We start from the raw sequence: 20,310 nt of genomic DNA, 5'->3' as shown, positions 1-20,310 counted from the left end.
TGTATAGGGTAGTTTACGCGTGACGTCAGCGCTACATCCGGGTCTCGCGGGTAGGCAACAAACAGTACTGTTCTTGTCTACTACATGACAAAACGGGTGATTTAGAGCGTATTTTAGTTCGTTTATTTTTGGAATCTAAACACGACGACTTGTTGTGCTCCCGGTTGCACACAGAGGCATTCCAAATCGTTGGATGTACTTTTCTGTCGTTTACCGAAGGAGAAAGGACGAAGAAAGAAATGGATATTTTCAATGAAAAGAGCGCAGGCAGACACTCCCAATGGACTGGGGGAGCCATCATACTACGACAGAATTTGCAGTCTACACTTCATCTCCGGTAAATACGACTTAATTCTGCTCTAGTCATTGTTCTACTTAAATAGCGGCGAAGGGGAGGTGGCGATCGCTAGACGGGGCGGAGTAGTAGCAGCACCCGCAGCAGCAGCAGGCTGCTCCATTACGGCGGCTGCATTACGCCCCCGTTCACGGGCGCTGGTACTTCTGTGTTTACGCTGCAATGTCGCCGACACCCCCACCCATTTTAATAAGACAAAAACACCAAAATAATCCGTAGTGAACAATGTTTTTTTTAACCTACCGGGCAGGTCTTCCTCTCTGCTGAGACGCGGTGTGTGTCCGACGCCGCTTTGTGTTGTTGCACAAACGTGTGAACAACATCCATCCATTTTCTGACCGCTTAATCCCTCATGGCGTCGTGGGCGTTGCTGGAGCCTTTTTACCGATATAAAATAATTGCAGCCGTCCAGTGGTTTCATGCTTTCGTGCTCTCTCGTCTGTACTGGCCTGTGTGTTTATAAAGCAGCTGTATGTGGTACGGAACCCTTGGCCAGCATTTCACAGACTTGCTCCGTCCCTTCAGGCTTTTGCTGTGTGGATCTGGCAATTTGATACCATCAACTATCAACTTACTCTTAAAACGATCTTGTGATACGTTATCTAAAGAAGAAAAATACGTGGAGAACTCGTCAGTTTCGCTTTTTGCGTTCGCCATTGTGTTCGCCTTTTGCCAACCAGTCCGGCGCGAAAAACCCGCATCAAAACAATAACAATGAACTACCCTATTCTGTTGGATTCATGTTTAGCCTGTTTACTGTTTTAGTTATCTGGGGTCCGTTCTTCGTACGTTGCTTAAAACATCCGAGATCAAATGAGACATCCAAGATAATATCATCGTGCTAATCATGATCTGGCTATTTCGGTTCTTCGAACACACCTGTTGGTTATGATTAGTATGGCTGGATTGAGTTATCTGAGACAACTGCGCGTTCATGCGTTTGTTTAAAAGGAGAAATGTATCGATAGTAGAAACATTGATCAGCAGCGCTGCTATTGGCTGTTCAGCATGGCCAAAGAACACCCACAGTTTTTCTCCCAAGCAGAACACGAGCTTTTAATGGAAGGTTATGCCGAATTTGAGTCATTAATTAAAACGACAGGGAACACCACAAAGTCTGCTAAAGCCAGGAGAGAGGGCTGGCAGAAAGTAGCAGACAAATTAATGCGTAAGTACTGTCCATGGTAGATGTTTCTATCACTTTCTACGGTATGAATTTTTGCATTTTAATAATTTGATATTTACTTTGTTCTTATATTTCAGAGCCTCCACGGGACCCACTAGAACATGGGGACAAGTAAAAGTGAAGTACAAGAATATTCTACAAAATGGTAGTGTCACGTTTTGTAGACTGAACCCGAACAGCAGCGTATAATTTAACAGTTTATTGAAGTTTGTGGATAATGGAGGAAGGAACCACGAGTCTGTGCAGAGCTGAAGCAGGAGGATGGTGAAGGCAGGAACTGGCAAGCGGGACGGAGCCAGGGCACGGAGGCAGCAGAACCAGAAGCACAGCAGAATGGAGACTTGGAACCAGGCTTGACCAGCAGCACGACAGAATGGAGACTTGGAATCAGGTTACAGCAGGCTGGCGGAGAATGGAGGAACTCGGACTGGATGAGACTGGATGAGGTGAGCAGCAGAAACAAAGGTAAACAGGAAAACAGAACGAACCGACGAGGAATGACAGAATGCAGTGAGCTTAAATAGTGAGGCTGACAGGTGTGCTGAATACTGACTAATTAGTAGCTGACAGCTGTGGAGGATTACTGAACTGGAGACTGGAGCTGAATGTAAGGTGGAAAGTGTCCGAGTCTGTGCATGGTGCAGCAGACAGGCTGAATCATGACAGGTAGCCTTTAATAATTATACTTTATTTTAAAAAGGCACTTGTTATGTCAAGAGATCCAAATTTCGGTGTCATTCCTTAGACACTGGAAGTAAAGAACACGTGCAAACTGGGATTTTTAACAAAAAAAAATATCTATCTATAAAAAAAATCTAGTTCTTCCTTTTCCAAGTCATCCACAATTTACACGGTCAAAAACTGTATTGCTCCGTGTCTAAATAATCCATCCATAGTTTTTTCCAATACAATATACGGCTCGACAGGAAGCAAGCCTTTCAAAGTAAAACTAAACTTTACAATAAAATGGCCTGAACAAATCTTACCGAATATGATAAAAATAAAAAGCAAACCATCATACAAATAACTTAAATATTTTCTATTCATGGCTATAACACAACTTTTTCCTCTTTAAAAGCCACTGTTAAATGATGTGTTTGTTTGTTTATAACAGCCACCAAGAAAAAATCTCTACACTGTCGCGCTGCGCTAAAGGATCCTGTCTATTGCGCAATACGCGATTAATTCGAAAAGCTCTAAAATTATTCTTGCACCTTCCGCAACAGGTTGCTGTCGTAAAAATTGACATCCCTACGACAGACTTACCTATCTCCTCTGCTTATAAAGCTGCGATCTAATCCTGTTTACATGAAATAAACCTGCTCGCGAGCTGGCGCACATGTTGCTATGACAGCAAGTGCAGGAAGTCTTTCGAAGAACCAAACGATCCAAGATCATGCAAAATCGTCAACAATGAAATCCTGCTAACTGAGTTAGCGACATACGAAGAACGGACCCCAGGTCTTCTTTATTAGTCTTTATTAAAGCTTGTGTTTCTCTCAGTCACTCCCCCTTCCTTGATCACTGTCACCTGTCCTAGTTAATTAGAGCCACTTGGTTTCACCTGTCCTCCTGCCTATTTAAACCCTCGTCAGTTTTCTGTTTGTTGCCGGAAGTTCGCACATGTCTCTTTGCTTATGCCTCCTGTTCCCTGCGGTAAGAACCATCCAGCATTCTGTATTTTGCCCAATTACCTGATCCTATTCTGTTTCTCTGTTTTTGAGTCTGCCTGCACCCTGTTTACATTTTGTTTTTTTTTGCTTGGATGACTGCTTTGAACTCAGCTCTGGACTATTTTTCTGTACACCTGCCTGATCCACCTTCATCGTCTCTTCAATAAATCATGTAAAGCATTACTTAAGTGTCTGGCTGAATACCAGGTTCATCTCCACTCTAGTTCATTACATTGTTGTTGGGAAAATCAAAACCTTAAGTAAGCAAATGGTTATGAGTTCATATGTACATCTCCATTAGGCTGACAGATCCATAAAGCGGCATACCAACCTGTAACCATACCCAGACAGGCTGTCCTCACCTTCTCTATCAACACTCATGCTGTTGTAAACTCCATTCCTTCTTTCCATCCCCTTACTAACCTTTCTATATTAAGGACCCCCCACCCCGCCCACATATACACACACGACTATTAGAGTGCTTTACATACACATCAGAGGTATCCAGTGGTGGACACATATAGACTTAGTGAACTTATGATGTAATTCATAATGACTTCAGTTTTCAATAAAGTCTGTTGAAAAGAAATTGATCTAGCACTTCAAGTGTTTTAAAGCAATTCCTCAGGAGGTCCTCTGACAACTCGCCACACTAATACATCAGAGGCCAGTTTGATGTGGGACCAAATGTTAAAGAAAGTGCAAGTCTTTGACAAATCTAAATATTTACTTTTGTTTTTTATGGGGTCACAATTAGATCAGCAGACAGGCCACCAAGGATTCCAGAAATTCCGACATGAGATGCTCCCACATCACGTAAACTAAACATGTGTCACTGCTTCAAAATTGACACGGTTACGACTCATATATCACTACAGTGATAAATGATAATGAGTACAAGCCACAATGAGCAATAACAAGTACTGGTAATGATAAGAAATAGCGTCACTTCTTCTAATGCTATACTATGCAGACACTTCCCTTGCCTTTAGATTAAAAATAAAACTGATGACATTTATTTTCATATTTTTTGGCTAATAATGATCTAACCACTTGGAGGCACTAATCAAAGATTAAAATTTATTTTCAAAATGGTCAGATTGTTCTTCAAATAAGATAAAACACAATGAGACGTTGACATCATGGTAGTGACGGAGCTGAACATTATGAGCAACACATGCTTGATCCCAATGCATTTGCACTGTTCAGAATGGAAGCCAATAATTAAAAAATCTACTTTAACTCTCAATATTTAGACCTGCATAACAGTTGTTTTCAATCCCCCAGCATACACGGCATGATAGAAACTGTGATGCAGCACCACATGATCTAAAAATAGCCACAGCATTACTTCAGTTTTTCTTTTATTTAAGCTACCCCATTTCTGACTTCTGCAATGTGAAGATAAGTTTAAAGGTGTCACGCTTAATTTTGTGGGGGAAGGACACACTTCTGTTCTGCTCTTCATCAATCAGACTTCATTAGCAGAAGTATTTCCTTAAAAGGAAGGCCTTGTGCTTCGAAGAGTGACAGCAGAGAGTGGATATAACAGTTCATGGTTATCATGTAACATATGTCTGTGATGTTACTGAATAATAAAATATAAGAACATAAATACTAGCACATATCTTCTTCCAAAACTTCCACAAAAAAAAGCTTTTTTTATTTTTTTATTTGCTTTAATTATGGAGCGTGTGTCATCAGTACACACAGCCAACAAAGTTCTGCTGTCAGCCCCAGAGGGACTTGGTGGACCTTTGCAGACATCTAAAGAGGATTGGCCTCATGCTTTATCAGACAGTCAAGGAGTCTTTGAGCCGTGACTTGGATCTTACATTGCACACGTGATAAATAAAAAATGAGGCCAAGGTCCAAAGGTCTAGATGAAAGATGTTCTCTTTCAGTTCATTCTTCATGTTACAAATGGTAATCCTGGTTATTCTCAGGTGAATAATTGCACCGTTTCTTTTAGACTGATAAAACAGTTGTTACTGATATAAAAGCAGGATTGTGAAAACTGTTAGTGAAGGATTTGTAAGGCAGATGTGTCTCTGGAAACTTGAGAGTTCAAAAGAAGCAGCTGGAGAATGCAGCTCCAAATGTTAAAGGTGTGAGTGAAAATGTCTGCATGGCTGCTGTTTATGCTGTCATGTGGACTAATGTGTCGATGCAAGAGTGCTAAATAAATTACTAAGGTACAAGGCGAACTGCTTGTCACCAAGAGTTTGACCATAAAGAATCAGGATCTCATGTCCAAGAAATTTATTACAACCATAAAACACGCCCGATGATTAATACATCTGTTTTTCCACAACAGCTGGTAATGCTTGGAGCCTGATGCCAGCGGGTTCAAGCATGAGCAACAATTTTATTTCATAAAAGCAAAGACTGAATGAGAAAGAAAAGTGTGTAATCCAGTCAAAAATAATTTAATTAAGTCTGTTGTCACATTTTATATCTTTTCTCAGAAGTAAAAGACACAAAATCAATTGTCATTACTCCCTTGTTCTTGCAGGGTTGTCTGGGCACTGACTGGATGAGAGGCAGAGTAGACACGTCTATCACAGGGCACAAAATAATGTGTTTTTTCTTTTTTGTTGATTGTACCGTATTTATCTATACTTGTGGATAAGTACTTTAAAAGCCTGTTTGTACTTCAAAGTCCTGTTCACGCTGTCATAATGCTGTGAGGTAAAGGATTCAAAAGTGTGTGCAGAAGGAAGACAAGGTAGTTTTTTAATGCTAAATAAATTAACTTATAAGCAGGAGAACAGTACATGGGGCAGGGAGGACAAACTGGGCGTAGCATACAAGAGAAACCACGACTAGAACATGAAACTAAATTGCTTAAGTACTGGGTGAGAGAAAGCATGAAGACCAGGTGGAGTTTATTAGAGGATGATGACATAGTAGCGATTAACATAGAAAGGATGTTGGCTTCTGTGCTTTTGTGTCTCCGCTCTGTCTTCTCTAACCCCAGTCGGTCGAGGCAGATGACCGTTCACACTGAGCCTGGTTCTGCTGGAGGTTTTTCCTCCCTGTTAAAGAGGAGTTTTCCTCTCTACTGTCACTTCATGCATGCTCAGTATGAGGAATTGCTGCAAAGCCATCGATATTCCAAAAAGAGAAAAAAAAAGCAACTGGACTTGTTTTCCGTAGTTTGAAGACGTTTTGCTTCCTATCCAGGAAGCTTTCTCAATTCAAAAAGTCTGGAGTAATGTGGAGCATCAAGCTTTATACTACTGCCCAACAAAAGCCTTGTAATGGCTTAGATAAACTGCAAATTCAACAGAAACAGGTCCACCCCCTTAGAAATCGGGGGTGGACCAGAAACAGGTCCACCCCCAAATTCTGTTGAATTTGAACGAACAAACCAAGAACTAAACAAGCAGAGAGAATAAAGTTGTTTATCGTAACATCTGACTGTCTAATTAATTGAATGAAGCAGTGTAGCCTGCTCTCTTAGTCAGTAGCGGAGCAGATTTATGGGTGTGAAAATGGTGGTACAATGTTAGTATACATAACATTATAAAGCCTGATTCTCTGCTGAATTCTCAGGTATCCAGTTCACTGTGATGTGTGGGGTTAATACACAACATGGAGAAGATGCCACCACTGCCATCATTGTCCTCCATCGAGCAGATTTGAAATTGGCCAAAGCAGGAATGTTTGCAACATTCAGATGGGTGGGTGAGAAGTGAAAATGAAAAGAACTGAAATAATTAAAACTCTGTTTGGGGAATATAAGTGAAAGGATCGTCAGTAGCTCACTGGCAGAAAGAGGAAAATTACAAAACCTTCAACATGACGCGTGATCTTAAAACAAAGTTTGCAATGCTATTTTTTTAATTCATGATTAAGTCACTGGATAATTTCTGCTTGCGTTTTGCTGCCACATTTTTGCCCTTTTCACACATCGACTCAAAGTTGTTCCTGTTTTTCTTTGGCGGTCAAGACCAACCAAAGTGAAGCAACTCAGCAACGCAACAGTCTGTGCTTACACGCAATAAACTGCTGTTAAGGAATGAGTTGTATCAGAATAAAACTGTTTGGAAGAGTGCCTCACAAATTTGGCTGACTACAACTCTTCACAGCTCAAAGATATATCGGGGATTAGACAGGTGCATCAGAACTTCTGTTTATCCTCTCATACATTCTCACTAACTGAGAGCTAAAACACATTCTTTACACAAAAACTGATCTCAAGATGTCCCTAAAACAAATTAACCTACGCAAAGCTGGTATATCACTTCTTACCCTCCTGTGAGTGAAATCCTTTGGGACAAGGAGATCAGAAGCAGAAAAATCAGGAGACAAGAAGCTGGGACACGGACACTATCTCTGGCGCCTTGAAGACTACTCAGCACCATCCTGGGAGAAAAAGATCTCAAGTATGACATTAAGCCATGTCTGTGGTGACAGCGTAACATGATGACCACAAATTTCAAAACACATGCCACTACATAACTACAATTACTCACTCTGGCTGTAAGCCCGTGCAACAGTAGCTGGGAGCGTGTATTAGGGCTTTTTGGAAACGCAACATCAAAAAGTTGTGTTTTATGTCAAAAAGGGAAAGCTCTGTGTGTACATCGAGAAGCATGTAAAATTTTGGTTTCTTGTCCAAAACGCAGACATTCCAGTAGCTATTTCCAACAACAACTGCAGTTTGAAGCTGATCTAAGAGTCCATCAGACCTGAATAAACCCCTGCAGCCTCACAAAAGGTCAACACACCAAAGTATCTGTTTCTTCTGATCATTTGTTTAGCTTGGAAGCTTGGTCCCCCCAAAAATAACCACCATGTTATGTCCACCGCGTTGAGTGAGTTACCGGCAATTGAAGCATGGATTAACACACACTTTTACTCACACACGGGTACAACAACACCCCATTAAGTCTTCCTGGGATGAAGGTGACATGCTAAAGGATTTGTTTCTCATGACTGGCACTACTTGAGGGCATTCACGGCATCCAGCTCAGGGCCACAATAAAGGGAAGGATCTCTCTGTCTGACATTTACTGAACAACGAGAAGTACAATCAGTGTTAGGTTTAAATTTTTCTCTAATTCTGGATGGAGTTTGAACTTCAGGAGGCTATAAAATCTTAAGACATGTCGCACCGCACCGCCGATTGAAACAGGAGCCGTATCTGTGGCTGTCACTGCTTAACCTTGGTCATGGTTTGTTTTGTTTGGCTAAAGCACTGGTCAAAGGGTCAAATGTTCTGGAGAAGTGAAAACAACCATAACAGAAAAAAATACAGAAAGGGAAACGTTTTAAGTCAAACTAAAGCATGTGACGATGTGTACGTTTGAGTGAGAAAACTGGTGGTAGTCTAATTATATGCATAATAAATATCACAATCTAACGGATGTCTATGTTCCTAGAAGGGTCTTATTATAAGATAAGATAAGGGTCAGGGTCGAGGTGTTTGGATAGAAACACAGACAAGAGCTCATAAGTCCCACGTTTCAGAGAACAAAGATTTCTTAAATAACAGGAGAACAGGGACCAGGAACACGACAGGGAAGCGACCAGAATGGAGTAGCTTGGTGGATGAAGATAGAGGACCGGACAACGTGTCTGACAGAGAGAGTTGAATTTAAAAGGGAAGAGACGGAGCGAAATAACGGATAGATAATTAATCACAGGTGAAAACTGAGAGATGCAATCAAGCAGAGGGAAAGGAGGAGTAATGAGTTTGCAGGTAGAGGGAATAACAGGAGATGGAGAATGGACCAGACAGGAGGAAGAATCTAAATAAACTAAGCACTGATAACATAACTATAAAGATATCAATCCAACCTAACAGAAACTGGATCTAACAGACACACTTATCAAAAACAGCACAAAAACTGAGCTAAAGAAAGGCAAGCATAATAAAGATCTAACAGAACTAAAATAAAACTTTTTACTACAAACAGAAAGCTAAATATGTGACAAACACAGGCTACAGGATCCCAAATGAGCTATAATAAATAATCACACCCATGGGGATCCTGACAATGCTGTGTTTTACTAAGATAATATCAAATAGATTTGTCATGTTTTTCATGTCACAACCAAAATCTTTAATAAATAATATTAGACTTCATATCAGATATGAGCCACAAAACAGTGCATTATTGTGGTTTCCAAAATGATTCTCATTATTTCACCGCAGGTTGCTGTTCTGTAATACTAGACTTTGACTAATATTTCCCTTCAAGCTCAATGGAGCATCTGGGACCGATCGTTTCTACATCCTGCAACAGACTCTCATTTGGATTTAGATCTGGACCTTAGGCACCTCTAGTACATGAGTGCTTTGATATAAACCTTGTAGCTTGGGCTGACATGATTTGGTTTTTGTTTCTGTTTTTTGGACTGACCATTCACCACTCCACGCTCCACCCTTCCCAGTCACCTTTCACTCACTTACCATAATTAGTTCTACCTGCTGCTGCAGCTAATCTGACTCAACCCAGCTCACCTGTCACTCCACCTACATATACCTACCGCAATATAGCAGAATGTCTCTTCTTGTGTCGCTGCCATTATCTGGTTTCCCCCCAGTGTTTTCTCGTCGCTCAGCCTGGTGATCGGACCTGTTCTTGCCCTGCCCTTGCTAGTTTTCTGGTTCTTGTGTGCACCGCCTGGTTCAGGATTGTTCCTGGGGATTCTGTGTGTCACTCCACCCACACTGGGGACAAAGTGTGGGTGGAGCGTGAGGAGGACTTTTAGCGAGCCTTGGTCCCTGGAAACTCCCAGAGCTGTGCGCTGAGTTTTTCTCCACCGTTTTTCTCCATTTTGTGTCGCCTGTTTTGCCAAATACAGACACTTTATACAAGCAGGTAATCCCAGTAAAATGCTGACTTTTAAGTGCGCATTATTATCAAACAGATAAAGTAGTAAAATGACTGGTGGGTAAAAATAATTAAGCATATGAAAATGAGGATCTAAATGAGGTGTGTGCTAATATTTTGATCCTGTTTTTTCTTCCTTGTACCATCGACCATTCACAGCTCTTGAAAGACGGCTTCACCCCTCCTCACTAAGATAAAAATTTCTGTCATTTCCTTAATCAGAGTCAGACTCTCAGCAGCTATTTGAATCGCTCTTAAGCAATTTTTAAGGCTAGGATAGTTGCTCTCTGAGAGGACATTGAGAATCTTTGTAAATATGGGCACAGAAATATATATATATATATATATATATATATATACTCACCGGCCACTTTATTAGGTACACCTGTCCAACTGCTCGTTAACACTTAATTTCTAAGCAGCCAATCACATGGCGGCAACTCAGTGCATTTAGGCATGTAGACATGGTCAAGAGAATCTCCTGCAGTTCAAACCGAGCATCAGTATGGGGAAGACAGGTGATTTGAGTGACTTTGAACGTGGCATGATTGTTGGTGCCAGAAGGGCTGGTCTGAGTATTTCAGAAACTGCTAATCTACTGGGATTTTCATGCACAACCATCTCTAGGGTTTACAGAGAATGGCCCGAAAAAGAAAAAACATTGAGTGAGCGGCAGTTCTGTGGGCGGAAATGCCTTGTTGATGCCAGAGGTCAGAGGAGAATTGCCAGACTGGTTCGAGCTGATAGAAGGGCAACAGTGACTCAAATAACCACCCGTTACAACCAAGGTGGGCAGAAGAGCATCTCTGAACGCACAGTACGTCGAACTTTGAGGCAGATGGGCTACAGCAGCAGAAGACCACATCGGGTGCCACTCCTTTCAGCTAAGAACAGGAAACTGAGGCTACACTTTGCACAAGCTCATCGAAATTGGACAATAGAAGATTGGAAAAACGTTGCCTGGTCTGATGAGTCTCGATTTCTGCTGCGACAGTCGGATGGTAGGGTCAGAATTTGGCGTCTACAACATGAAAGCATGGATCCATCCTGCCTTGTATCAACGGTTCAGGCTGGTGGTGGTGGTGTCATGGTGTGGGGAATATTTTCTTGGCACTCTTTGGGCCCCTTGGTACCAATTGAGCATCGTTGCAACGCCACAGCCTACCTGAGTATTGTTGCTGACCATGTCCATCCCTTTATGACCACAATGTACCCAACTTCTGATGGCTACTTTCAGCAGGATAATGCGCCATGTCATAAAGCTGGAATCATCTCAGACTGGTTTCTTGAACATGACAATGAGTTCGCTGTACTCAAATGGCCTCCACAGTCACCAGATCTCAATCCAATAGAGCATCTTTGGGATGTGGTGGAATGGGAGATTCGCATCATGGATGTGCAGCCGACAAATCTGCGGCAACTGTGTGATGCCATCATGTCAATATGGACCAAACTCCCTGAGGAATGCTTCCAGCACCTTGTTGAATCTATGCCACGAAGAATTGAGGCAGTTCTGAAGGCAAAAGGGGGTCCAACCCGTTACTAGCATGGGGTACCTAATAAAGTGGCCGGTGAGTGTATATGTATATATATATATATATATATATATATATATATATATATATATATATATATATATATATATATATATATATATATATGCACACATTGTGCACAGAAATGCGCTGTACATCGTTGTACAATCACCTTATTACAATTATTTTAGTAAAGTTGACAGTAAATTCACTCATGAATCCTGAGTCTGTGTGATTATACTCCTGAGACAGGACAAAATACAGAAAGTAAAAACACAAGTAACATTATCAATATCGGGCTCAGGAATTTTAACACATTTCTTTACCATGATCCCCCAACAAAGCCAGCTCCATAAGTCTCCTGTTAAACAATCGTTGTCCATGGCATCCCTCAGTGCTGTCAAGTTCACAACTGGCTGCACAATAACTTTAGTCACTCTATCTTAGCAGCTGGACTTCCTTAGCAAACTTTACCAACCTGCATTAAAATCTGCAGTTGAGATATTGTTTTGGAGTAAGGATCAACTGGAATGTCTGTAGCTGAATTTCCATCTTTCTACATTATTATATATTATCCTTTTTTACATAAATTGCATTTTTTGTCTTGTCAAGAGCCCCAAGGTGAATTATGGTGTGTGTGTGTGTGTGTGTGTGTGTGTGTGTGTGTGTGTGTGTGTGTGTGTGTGTGTGTGTGTGTGTGTCCTCTGCAGAGTCAGTTTGTAATCAGCTGTTTAAGTTGGCTGTGATGTGTCGCAGCAGTTGAGCTGGGCAGTGCAGAGCCTTCAGATCCTCTTGCAGCAGTGGAAAATTTAGAGGACGTACAGGAGGGACAGCGTTTGTGTGTTTTTCAGCACTAGTTTCTCGTGCTAGTGTAAAGCTGTAGCTTATTCTGATCATTTGCACAGCTTGCTGTTCAGATTCCAGTCCCTGTTTGGAAGCAGCCTCGAGAAAAGGTAAGCATTTAGAGGTTTCAAGTGATTGTCACTATCTAATGATAGTTAACATCAATTTAACAATCGCAGGTGAGATATGTGCTAAAAATCAGGATCTGTGGGGTTCTTTTTGGGTAGGTTGCTGTATGTTTCACGTAAAACACACAATTAATGAAGCCTATATTATTAAGAAAACAACATACACGTGAACAGTATCAGTAGAAAAACACATACATTTACACAGTGTCAGTTTCAGGGAAATACAACTTACATGAAATAGTGCTAATATCATTAGTCATAACTGTAGTTGATAGGTTTAAGTGAAGCATTTGCATCTTTTGTGGAATATATAATGAGGACCCTGACCAAGAATAGACAAAACAGGTTAACTGTGTAAATGACACCAACAATGCTTCATGATGACTCATCATCACCAAGAGCAGAGTTATAGATATTATATTATACAATACAGACACAATTTCAGTCATTTTAAGCCTGGACTTTAAAGAGGATCAACATGAAGCTTATTTGTTTGTGATCAAAGTTTATTTATATAGAACTTTTCAACAGTCCATGTGGTGCACAAAGTGCTTTACAAGCTACAATACAAATAGATGCTGAGACAAAATAGATAAAATATGAAAATGTATAAGAAAATAACAGGATAAAAACAGATAAAAACTAAAAAGTGCATAACAGCACAATTCAAAACAATTTTAAGACCTATATAGAAACATGAAACTAAAGTTATCCACAGTTGAACAGCTAGGAGTGATATTGTTGTAATGTCTGATTCACATTGTTATTTTCATAGAGGTAAAGGCTTTAGATAGCAGAAAGTTATGGGAACATTTTTATTTTGCTTCAGCGCCAAGTTTTTCTGAATCAAAATAATGTTTAATTAATTTTGTAAGTGATTTGGGCATGCTAGGACATGCATAAAGAGACAAACCAGAAGTTTTTTTTAGGTGAGGTTATATAAAAAGTTAAATCATCTATTGATTCTGAAGGCAAATGATTGAGCTGGGCCTCGGTGATGGGAGCCTCATCGACGAGCTGATGGAGCTGACGGCACAGAGCATCGGCCAGCTGGAGATCCAGGAACACTTCAACATCGTCAAGGAGATCGGCCGGGGGAAATATGGCAAAGTGTTGCTGGTCACGCATCGTTTTAGGGGTATGATTTAATGCTAATACAGCCTCTGTGAACAGCGGGTAGTTTCTTGCAATTAATTAATTAATTAATTTTAATTAATACATCATTTTTCACAATCTCTTGTTTTCACCTTTACCTAATCTAATAACCCTGAATCTGTATGAAAGCACCAATAGGGATAGCCTGACAACCCATACTTCCTAAATACAATTTATCATTCTGCTTTGAGATTCACCAATGGATATAATATCTAAAAAGGGTTTCTAAGGTTTATTTTATCTTTTTGATCTCCAAAGAAACCTGAATTGTATCTCTAAGAGTTATCGATACTTGCTATGTTCTGTGGATGTTCCGCAGGGACTCCAATGGCCTTAAAGGTGATGCCTAAAGCCTCGACTAAGCTGCAGGGCTTTCTGCGAGAGTATTGCATCTCCTTACACCTGTCCTGCCACCCCTGCATCGTGGGCCTCTTTGGCATTGCCTTCCAGTCTAAAGAGCACTACTGCTTTGCCCAGGAGCTTGTCATTGGGAGGGATCTTTTTGCAGTCATCAAACCAAAAGTGAGTCATTCACTGTTTATACAGGATGTAAGACAGATCACAGAGCTGGTAGGCTGATCCCGTGTTTATATGTGTGTGTGTGTGTGTGTGTGTGTGTATATATATACATATATATATATATATATATATATATATATATATATATATATATATATATATATATATATATATATACATATATAATAATATCTGGAAAGTGCTGTTTAGAATCACTGACAGAAATCTTAAATTGATCTGATGTAAACAGATCCTTCCTATGCACTCTTCTGAAATTCTTTTACCAGTTTTTCCATTTCAACCAGTCAAAATCTTTGAACCAACTACCTTTAACAACAATTAACATTAAGTAATTGATTTGGCATCCAAAATAAAGATCTAATCATGTCCATGATAATATTTTTCCTGTATTAATTATACATTAAAAAGCCCTTTGCAGTGCCACATTAGTAAGGAGCCTGTAAGGTTACACATTTAGCATCATTGCAATTAGGAGCATTTGACAAGTCCCAGCAAAATTGGCAAGTTTTTTTGGATAGTTGATCTGGGATAATTTCAACTCTTGAGTTAAAAGCAGTGATCACCCCCTTGTGGTGGCGGATGGATATGGCAGCCTAAGGAAAATGAAGTTGATTACAAAAAGATAAATCTAACTCATAGAATTTTGCTGAAATTATCTTGAATAATAACTTACATTTTGTGCTATTGGAGATATATTTTTTATTGTCTTGATAATTTAAAAATCTTTAGATGATGAATTATCCCCAAATTATAACCATAGCCAAACAGACTCAACTAAGCAGCAAAACATTTTAAATTGTCTTTAGCCGATATACTAACAGCCTGTCAGCTGCAACACAAAACAATAAGGGCTAAATCTAAATCTTAAGTCGTTTCTATTAACATACAAGATGGTTTTATAAAGCAGTACAGCTTCCTGAAAGTTAAAACAATGTAGCAGCTGAAAAATCCCATGAGGCCTTGCTTTAAAAGGAATGCAAAGGCTTAAGGCTTGTTTATGCTCCGTCTGCCATGTAGAAAATATTTAGGCAGATAAGTTTAGTTATTTTTTAAGAATGGGCTATATAGGGTTTATTTATGATGTGGTTTTTATAGCCACTGAATTGACAGCTTTTTACATCTAATTCATATGGTGCCAGTGCACTAAATGGCATATGAAAGGAAATTTTCAGTATTTTGCAGAGTAGAAGTCCTTTTCCTACCCTAGTTTATTTTTATTTATTTTTTATTTTTTTTGCTTTAATAAGGAGCGCTGTGCTGATGTGGCACTTTTATGTATGATTTTGAACATTTCCTTGAGACAGCTGTGAACTCTTAAAATATACAGAGAAAATAAATAACTTCCATAAGCATTTACATGACTGTCTATCGTGAAATAAATGATCACATGCTGTATTTATTGAGTATTTCCTCTTGGTGGAACTGATGCTCTGTTTCTAAACTAGCGGATTGCTGAGTTTAAACCTGATGATCTAGTGACAATGACAAACTGTTGGGAAAAATCACAGAAAAGAAGAAAGCTCTGGAGTGTTGTCTTTTATCAGACTGGACAAATGTTAGCAATTCAATGAAAGTTATATTCAGTACCTACAGAAATGACAATTTTCATTGAATGAGTTAAAATAGATTTTGTTGTATTAAAATATAGAACCATAAAAAACATTGACATTTACCTACATTTTTGGTCCTTGAATTAAAAAATCACTATGAATTAAAATCAAAATTGATTCTCAACCTAAACAACACTTTTTAGTTTTGTGTTTTCACATTCAAAGAGTCAATGTAACAAACTCAAATTCTCCTCCTTAATGCAGGTGGGTATCCCAGAATCCTCTGTAAAACGCTGTGTCCTCCAGATCTCCAGCGCTTTGGAGTTCATCCACAGCCATGGCCTGGTCCACCGGGATGTAAAGCCTGAAAACATCCTCCTGCTGGACACCCACTGTCGCCAGGTCAAGCTGGCCGACTTTGGCCTCGCACAGAAGAGAGGAACCCTAATACGCTTCATCACAGGAACCTTGCCATACATGGCCCCAGAACTCTGCGCCGTGGCTCTGCTGGACAACCAGAAAGAAGTGACAGGGCCTCCTCTGAGCGTTGAGCCAAGCCTGGACACCTGGGCCTTCGCTGTGGTTATCTTCTGCATCCTCACAGGATACTTCCCCTGGGACCGCTGCATGGACTCAGACAGCTTCTACCAGGAGTTTGCAGACTGGTGCACAATGAAGAAGAAAGCTTATGTCGAGGAGGACATTCCTCCTTTGTGGAGGAGGTTCACCCCAGAAGCCATGGAGATGTTCAGTAAACTTCTGGCTCCAGATGCATCACAAAGAGGTGTAGTAGGAGACGTGAGAGCATATGTAGAAAAGGACTGGCTGAAGAAAGATCATGGAAACCAGCTGCTCTAGACAACTGACCAGGGTGAACCTCTGGGGATATTCACAGGAAAAATGTGTTTTGAAAAAAACTGAGTTAACAACTTGCATGGAAGTATCAAGAAATTTTGAATTTAAGAATCTCAAGAAATACTGTCACGAACAACCCTTGAGAAGGAAAAATATATATGATATGATCCATAATGACTATAACTGAAAGAGACTGCAGTCTGCAGCCAGTCTCTTCTAATAGGTAGCAGATTGTGCTGATTGTCAAACCGAGAAGAGGACATTGTAACATGTAAAAGGGAAGAAAGTCTTCCTAATGAGTAATGTTCTGATATTTACAGACCTGAACTGTTACTGTTTCACCGTGTCCCGTCTACGGTGAAGCACCCTCGGTGGACCCAGCTCGTTTTACCCAGTCAGGCGACCCCCACTTACTTATTACGTTGAATGTAGGACGCATAAAACAGACAAGTATGCTTTTAGTTATATATTATCTACGTAAAGACAGAGAAATAGTTACAGTCACACCAGCGCTGATGGGCCCCTGATCGGCAGGAAGGCCTTGATTGCTCATCACATGAACTGCTGCTGAAGATGAACACTGATCTACCTGGATGTTCCCTGGAAGACTGAAACGCCTCAGTCAGAGACGTCTGTGGGTCTGTCGGGGCAATGACAGAAGTTTCGTCTCCTCTCTCCGTTTCTGTGGCTCGACGTTTTCATGTTTTTTCACATGCTTAGATAAATTTGTTGTGTTTCCACTGAAATGAACCGGCTTTTTACAAAACATACAGCTTGATTTAATTTACGGTATTAAAATAAAGCCAAACGGTGCTACTTCCCCTGTTCATGTTTTTTCGCTGCTGCGGTCTCTCTCAGCTGTTTGTGTGTTGAGTTTGTGTGAGAGCTGAGTGGGCGGGCCAGGCTGAGCCTGCGTGCTGATTGGCTGGCGCCGCTGAGCGATGTACGAGAGGGGAGGGGGAGCACCAGAGTGCTGCCGTGACACAGCGCGCTGCAGTCAGCGCGCGTGCTGACTGACACTGACTGAAAGCATGTGAGCAACATGCGTTAATGCGCGATAAAATAAATATCGCCGTTAATAGTCTAATGAATTAACGCGAAATTAACGCGTTAACTTGCCCAGCCCTAATAGATATATATAGATATATATAGATATAGACATATAGACAGACAGACATATATATATATATATATATATATATATATATATATATATATATATATATATATATATATATATATATATAAAACTAGTAAAAGAAAATCCCTCATATTAGGAGCTTTTTCCGCCTAAACACGTCTGCCAATGTGTTTTTCTAATGTGTGTTTTGTTTTTAATTGTGTACAAGAAAATCTAAAGTGAAATGCAGAAGGTGTCTGACAACTAGCCAACTAATCTTTGTTTCTGTTGCTGTCCGTTGAAGATTTTTCATGCCTCAGTCATAGTCCTTGGCACCGAGCTCTAACAGGACAAGTACAGACACAAGTCATTAGTTACCTTCATCAGAGCTGTTTCAGTGCTATGAAGAGCTCTGAAGCCTGACTGAAACTCTTCAAATAGGTCATCACTTTGGAAAGATTAGATAGATAGACTGAAGGATAGATCATTCATGTCTAAAATGGGGCATTAATCAAAGGGAACACTTCCTTAAATAACTTGGTTGGGATTGGGTCTAACATACAAGTTGAAGGTTTGGATAAAGCTCAAATTTTAGATAGCTCAGAAAGCTCTACTGTGTCTAAACATTTAACAAATGTTTAGACACAGTACAAACAGATCAGGTTCTAAAGATTCTTTCAACACTGCCTCACTAACTGAAGACAAGGTAACCATGTTTGGGAGGATGCTAGTGATTTTATTTTTAATGGAATCAATTTTATTTATGAAGAATCCCATAAAATCCCTATTGGCGCTATATAAATAAAATTGAATTGAAAATAAATTGAATTAAAGTCATTACTGCTGAGAGCTAAAGGAATGGATGGATAAACAGAGCTATGACTCTTGGTAAGTTTGACAACTGGACTAAGGAGAAACATAGGATTATTTTTTATTCTCTATTGATAATGAACAATATGCTGCTTTAACTCTGTTTTTCCATATGAGGTAGGATTCCTCTAGATGTGTAAAGTGCCATTTTCTCTCCAATTTCCTATTGTGCTTCAGAAACACAGCTCTTTTTAAAAATATCCATGGTGGGTAAAAAGTTTAAAGCAACACACCCAAAGACAATAAATAATAATAATAAAATGCTGGTGTGTATCATTAGTTCAAAATTGCTTTCAAACATTATCATCTTCAGCCTGAAAATCTATTGATCAGTAAACCCTGATTCTTCCTTTGTCCTCATATAAAACAGTTTCAACTTTGGAAAATAAATTTCCACTTTAATTCCTCTCAGCCCTTTAGTTTGCTGGAGAAAAGACAAGAACGATTCTACAGCATATTGAGGTTCATTACCACCAACCTGTGAAAACAATATCTCACTGGAGTCAGAAAAACAGTCCTCACTGTCAGTACTGTCTATCTTTCCTTTCAGCAACCATCACCAGCAGTCTGTTTGCTGCCTTTGTAGCCACAACATTTTTCCTTTTGCTTCGCCTCTTCACTAGGGCTGAAGCTTCCTGCTCCATCACCAACTCTGCCTACCCCGTTCTTTCCTCCATATCAGCTCCCAAAGATGCTCCTCCATTCTCAACCTCTCCATCTCTATCCTCTTCCTGTTCTTCCTGTTTCCTGCCCCGATCTCCACACACTAAATGCTCTTCATCACCCGTTTCACCTTTCTGATCTCTACTCAGCTCATCTCTCTCTTCCACCCCACTGCTAACTATGGGTTGATCCCTTTTGTCACCACACATCCCTGTGTCCCCATCTGTCCTCACGCACCATTTAATCAGTGTCTTCCCTCCATCAACATTTGGCACCTTCACAATATCAAGAGGACAGCCCTTTGTGGTCACGGGCTGTCTTTCTGCAGCGGCAGAATCTCTGGTGGCTGCAGCAGGTTCCTCCGCATAAGCGGTGGGCACTCCTGCTACCCTGCTCCCTCCAGATGGGCCTTCCATCTGAACCGTAGCAGCAGTGCGTTGCTCCTGTAATGCGGCAGGGCTGGTCCAATGCTTTTCAGGGACATTTTTATAATATGCCCTTCTTGGCAATATCCAAAACACTTCAAGAAGTGGCAAACAATACATATTGAAAATTATCCAGCTTAACATGAAACCTTACACTGAACTCCTTATCCTTCCTATTAAGGATCATCTCAAACTGTCTCCTCTGAGAGACAACATGTTTCAATAGTTGGGACTTGCACCCAGACAGCACCTTTTTAATCTGGGACACGACCTTCCCATATCGGGACAACTGCCTAACCAAAAAATTGTCAACAATAAAAGGAGGCATGTTGTACAGCATGATTTTAGTCACTGGCAACGTGAGTGGTGACACCTGCAAAAACAAACCATTCTGGTCTCAACCAACTGTTGAGCCTGGTCCACTTTTTCACCAAAAAAGAACGGGCTGCGGACTTAATGGACTTATGTCCAATGACCTCCCCTACTGCCAAACAAACTTTATCCACGCCACACGGAGAGCCAGCACCCACCTTCATTCAATTTCTCCATGTCAGCATGGAGAAA

The 20,310-nt window shown here is 40.4% G+C and overlaps 1 protein-coding gene across 2 annotated transcripts; it reads left to right on the top strand.

Annotated features, from left to right (window-relative positions):
• Positions 1-1,918: 1,918 nt before the first annotated feature.
• Positions 1,919-17,070, top strand: LOC118566783 (serine/threonine-protein kinase SBK1-like). Of its 2 annotated transcripts, none has more exons than XM_036150188.1 (4): positions 1,919-1,987; positions 13,540-13,706; positions 14,043-14,245; positions 16,078-17,070. In XM_036150188.1, exons 1-4 carry the CDS (start codon positions 1,983-1,985, stop codon positions 16,669-16,671), a joined length of 969 nt encoding a protein of 322 aa, XP_036006081.1. In that variant the 5' UTR covers positions 1,919-1,982; the 3' UTR covers positions 16,672-17,070. The 2 variants fall into 2 exon arrangements, with proteins under 2 accessions (XP_036006081.1, XP_036006120.1); XM_036150227.1 differs by lacking the exon at positions 1,919-1,987 and adding an exon at positions 12,348-12,550.
• The last annotated feature ends 3,240 nt before the right edge of the window (positions 17,071-20,310 follow it).

Source organism: Fundulus heteroclitus, chromosome 1, assembly GCF_011125445.2.
Source record: "Fundulus heteroclitus isolate FHET01 chromosome 1, MU-UCD_Fhet_4.1, whole genome shotgun sequence".
Lineage (NCBI taxonomy): Eukaryota > Metazoa > Chordata > Actinopteri > Cyprinodontiformes > Fundulidae > Fundulus > Fundulus heteroclitus.
This window is presented reverse-complemented; position numbering and strand designations above follow the sequence as displayed.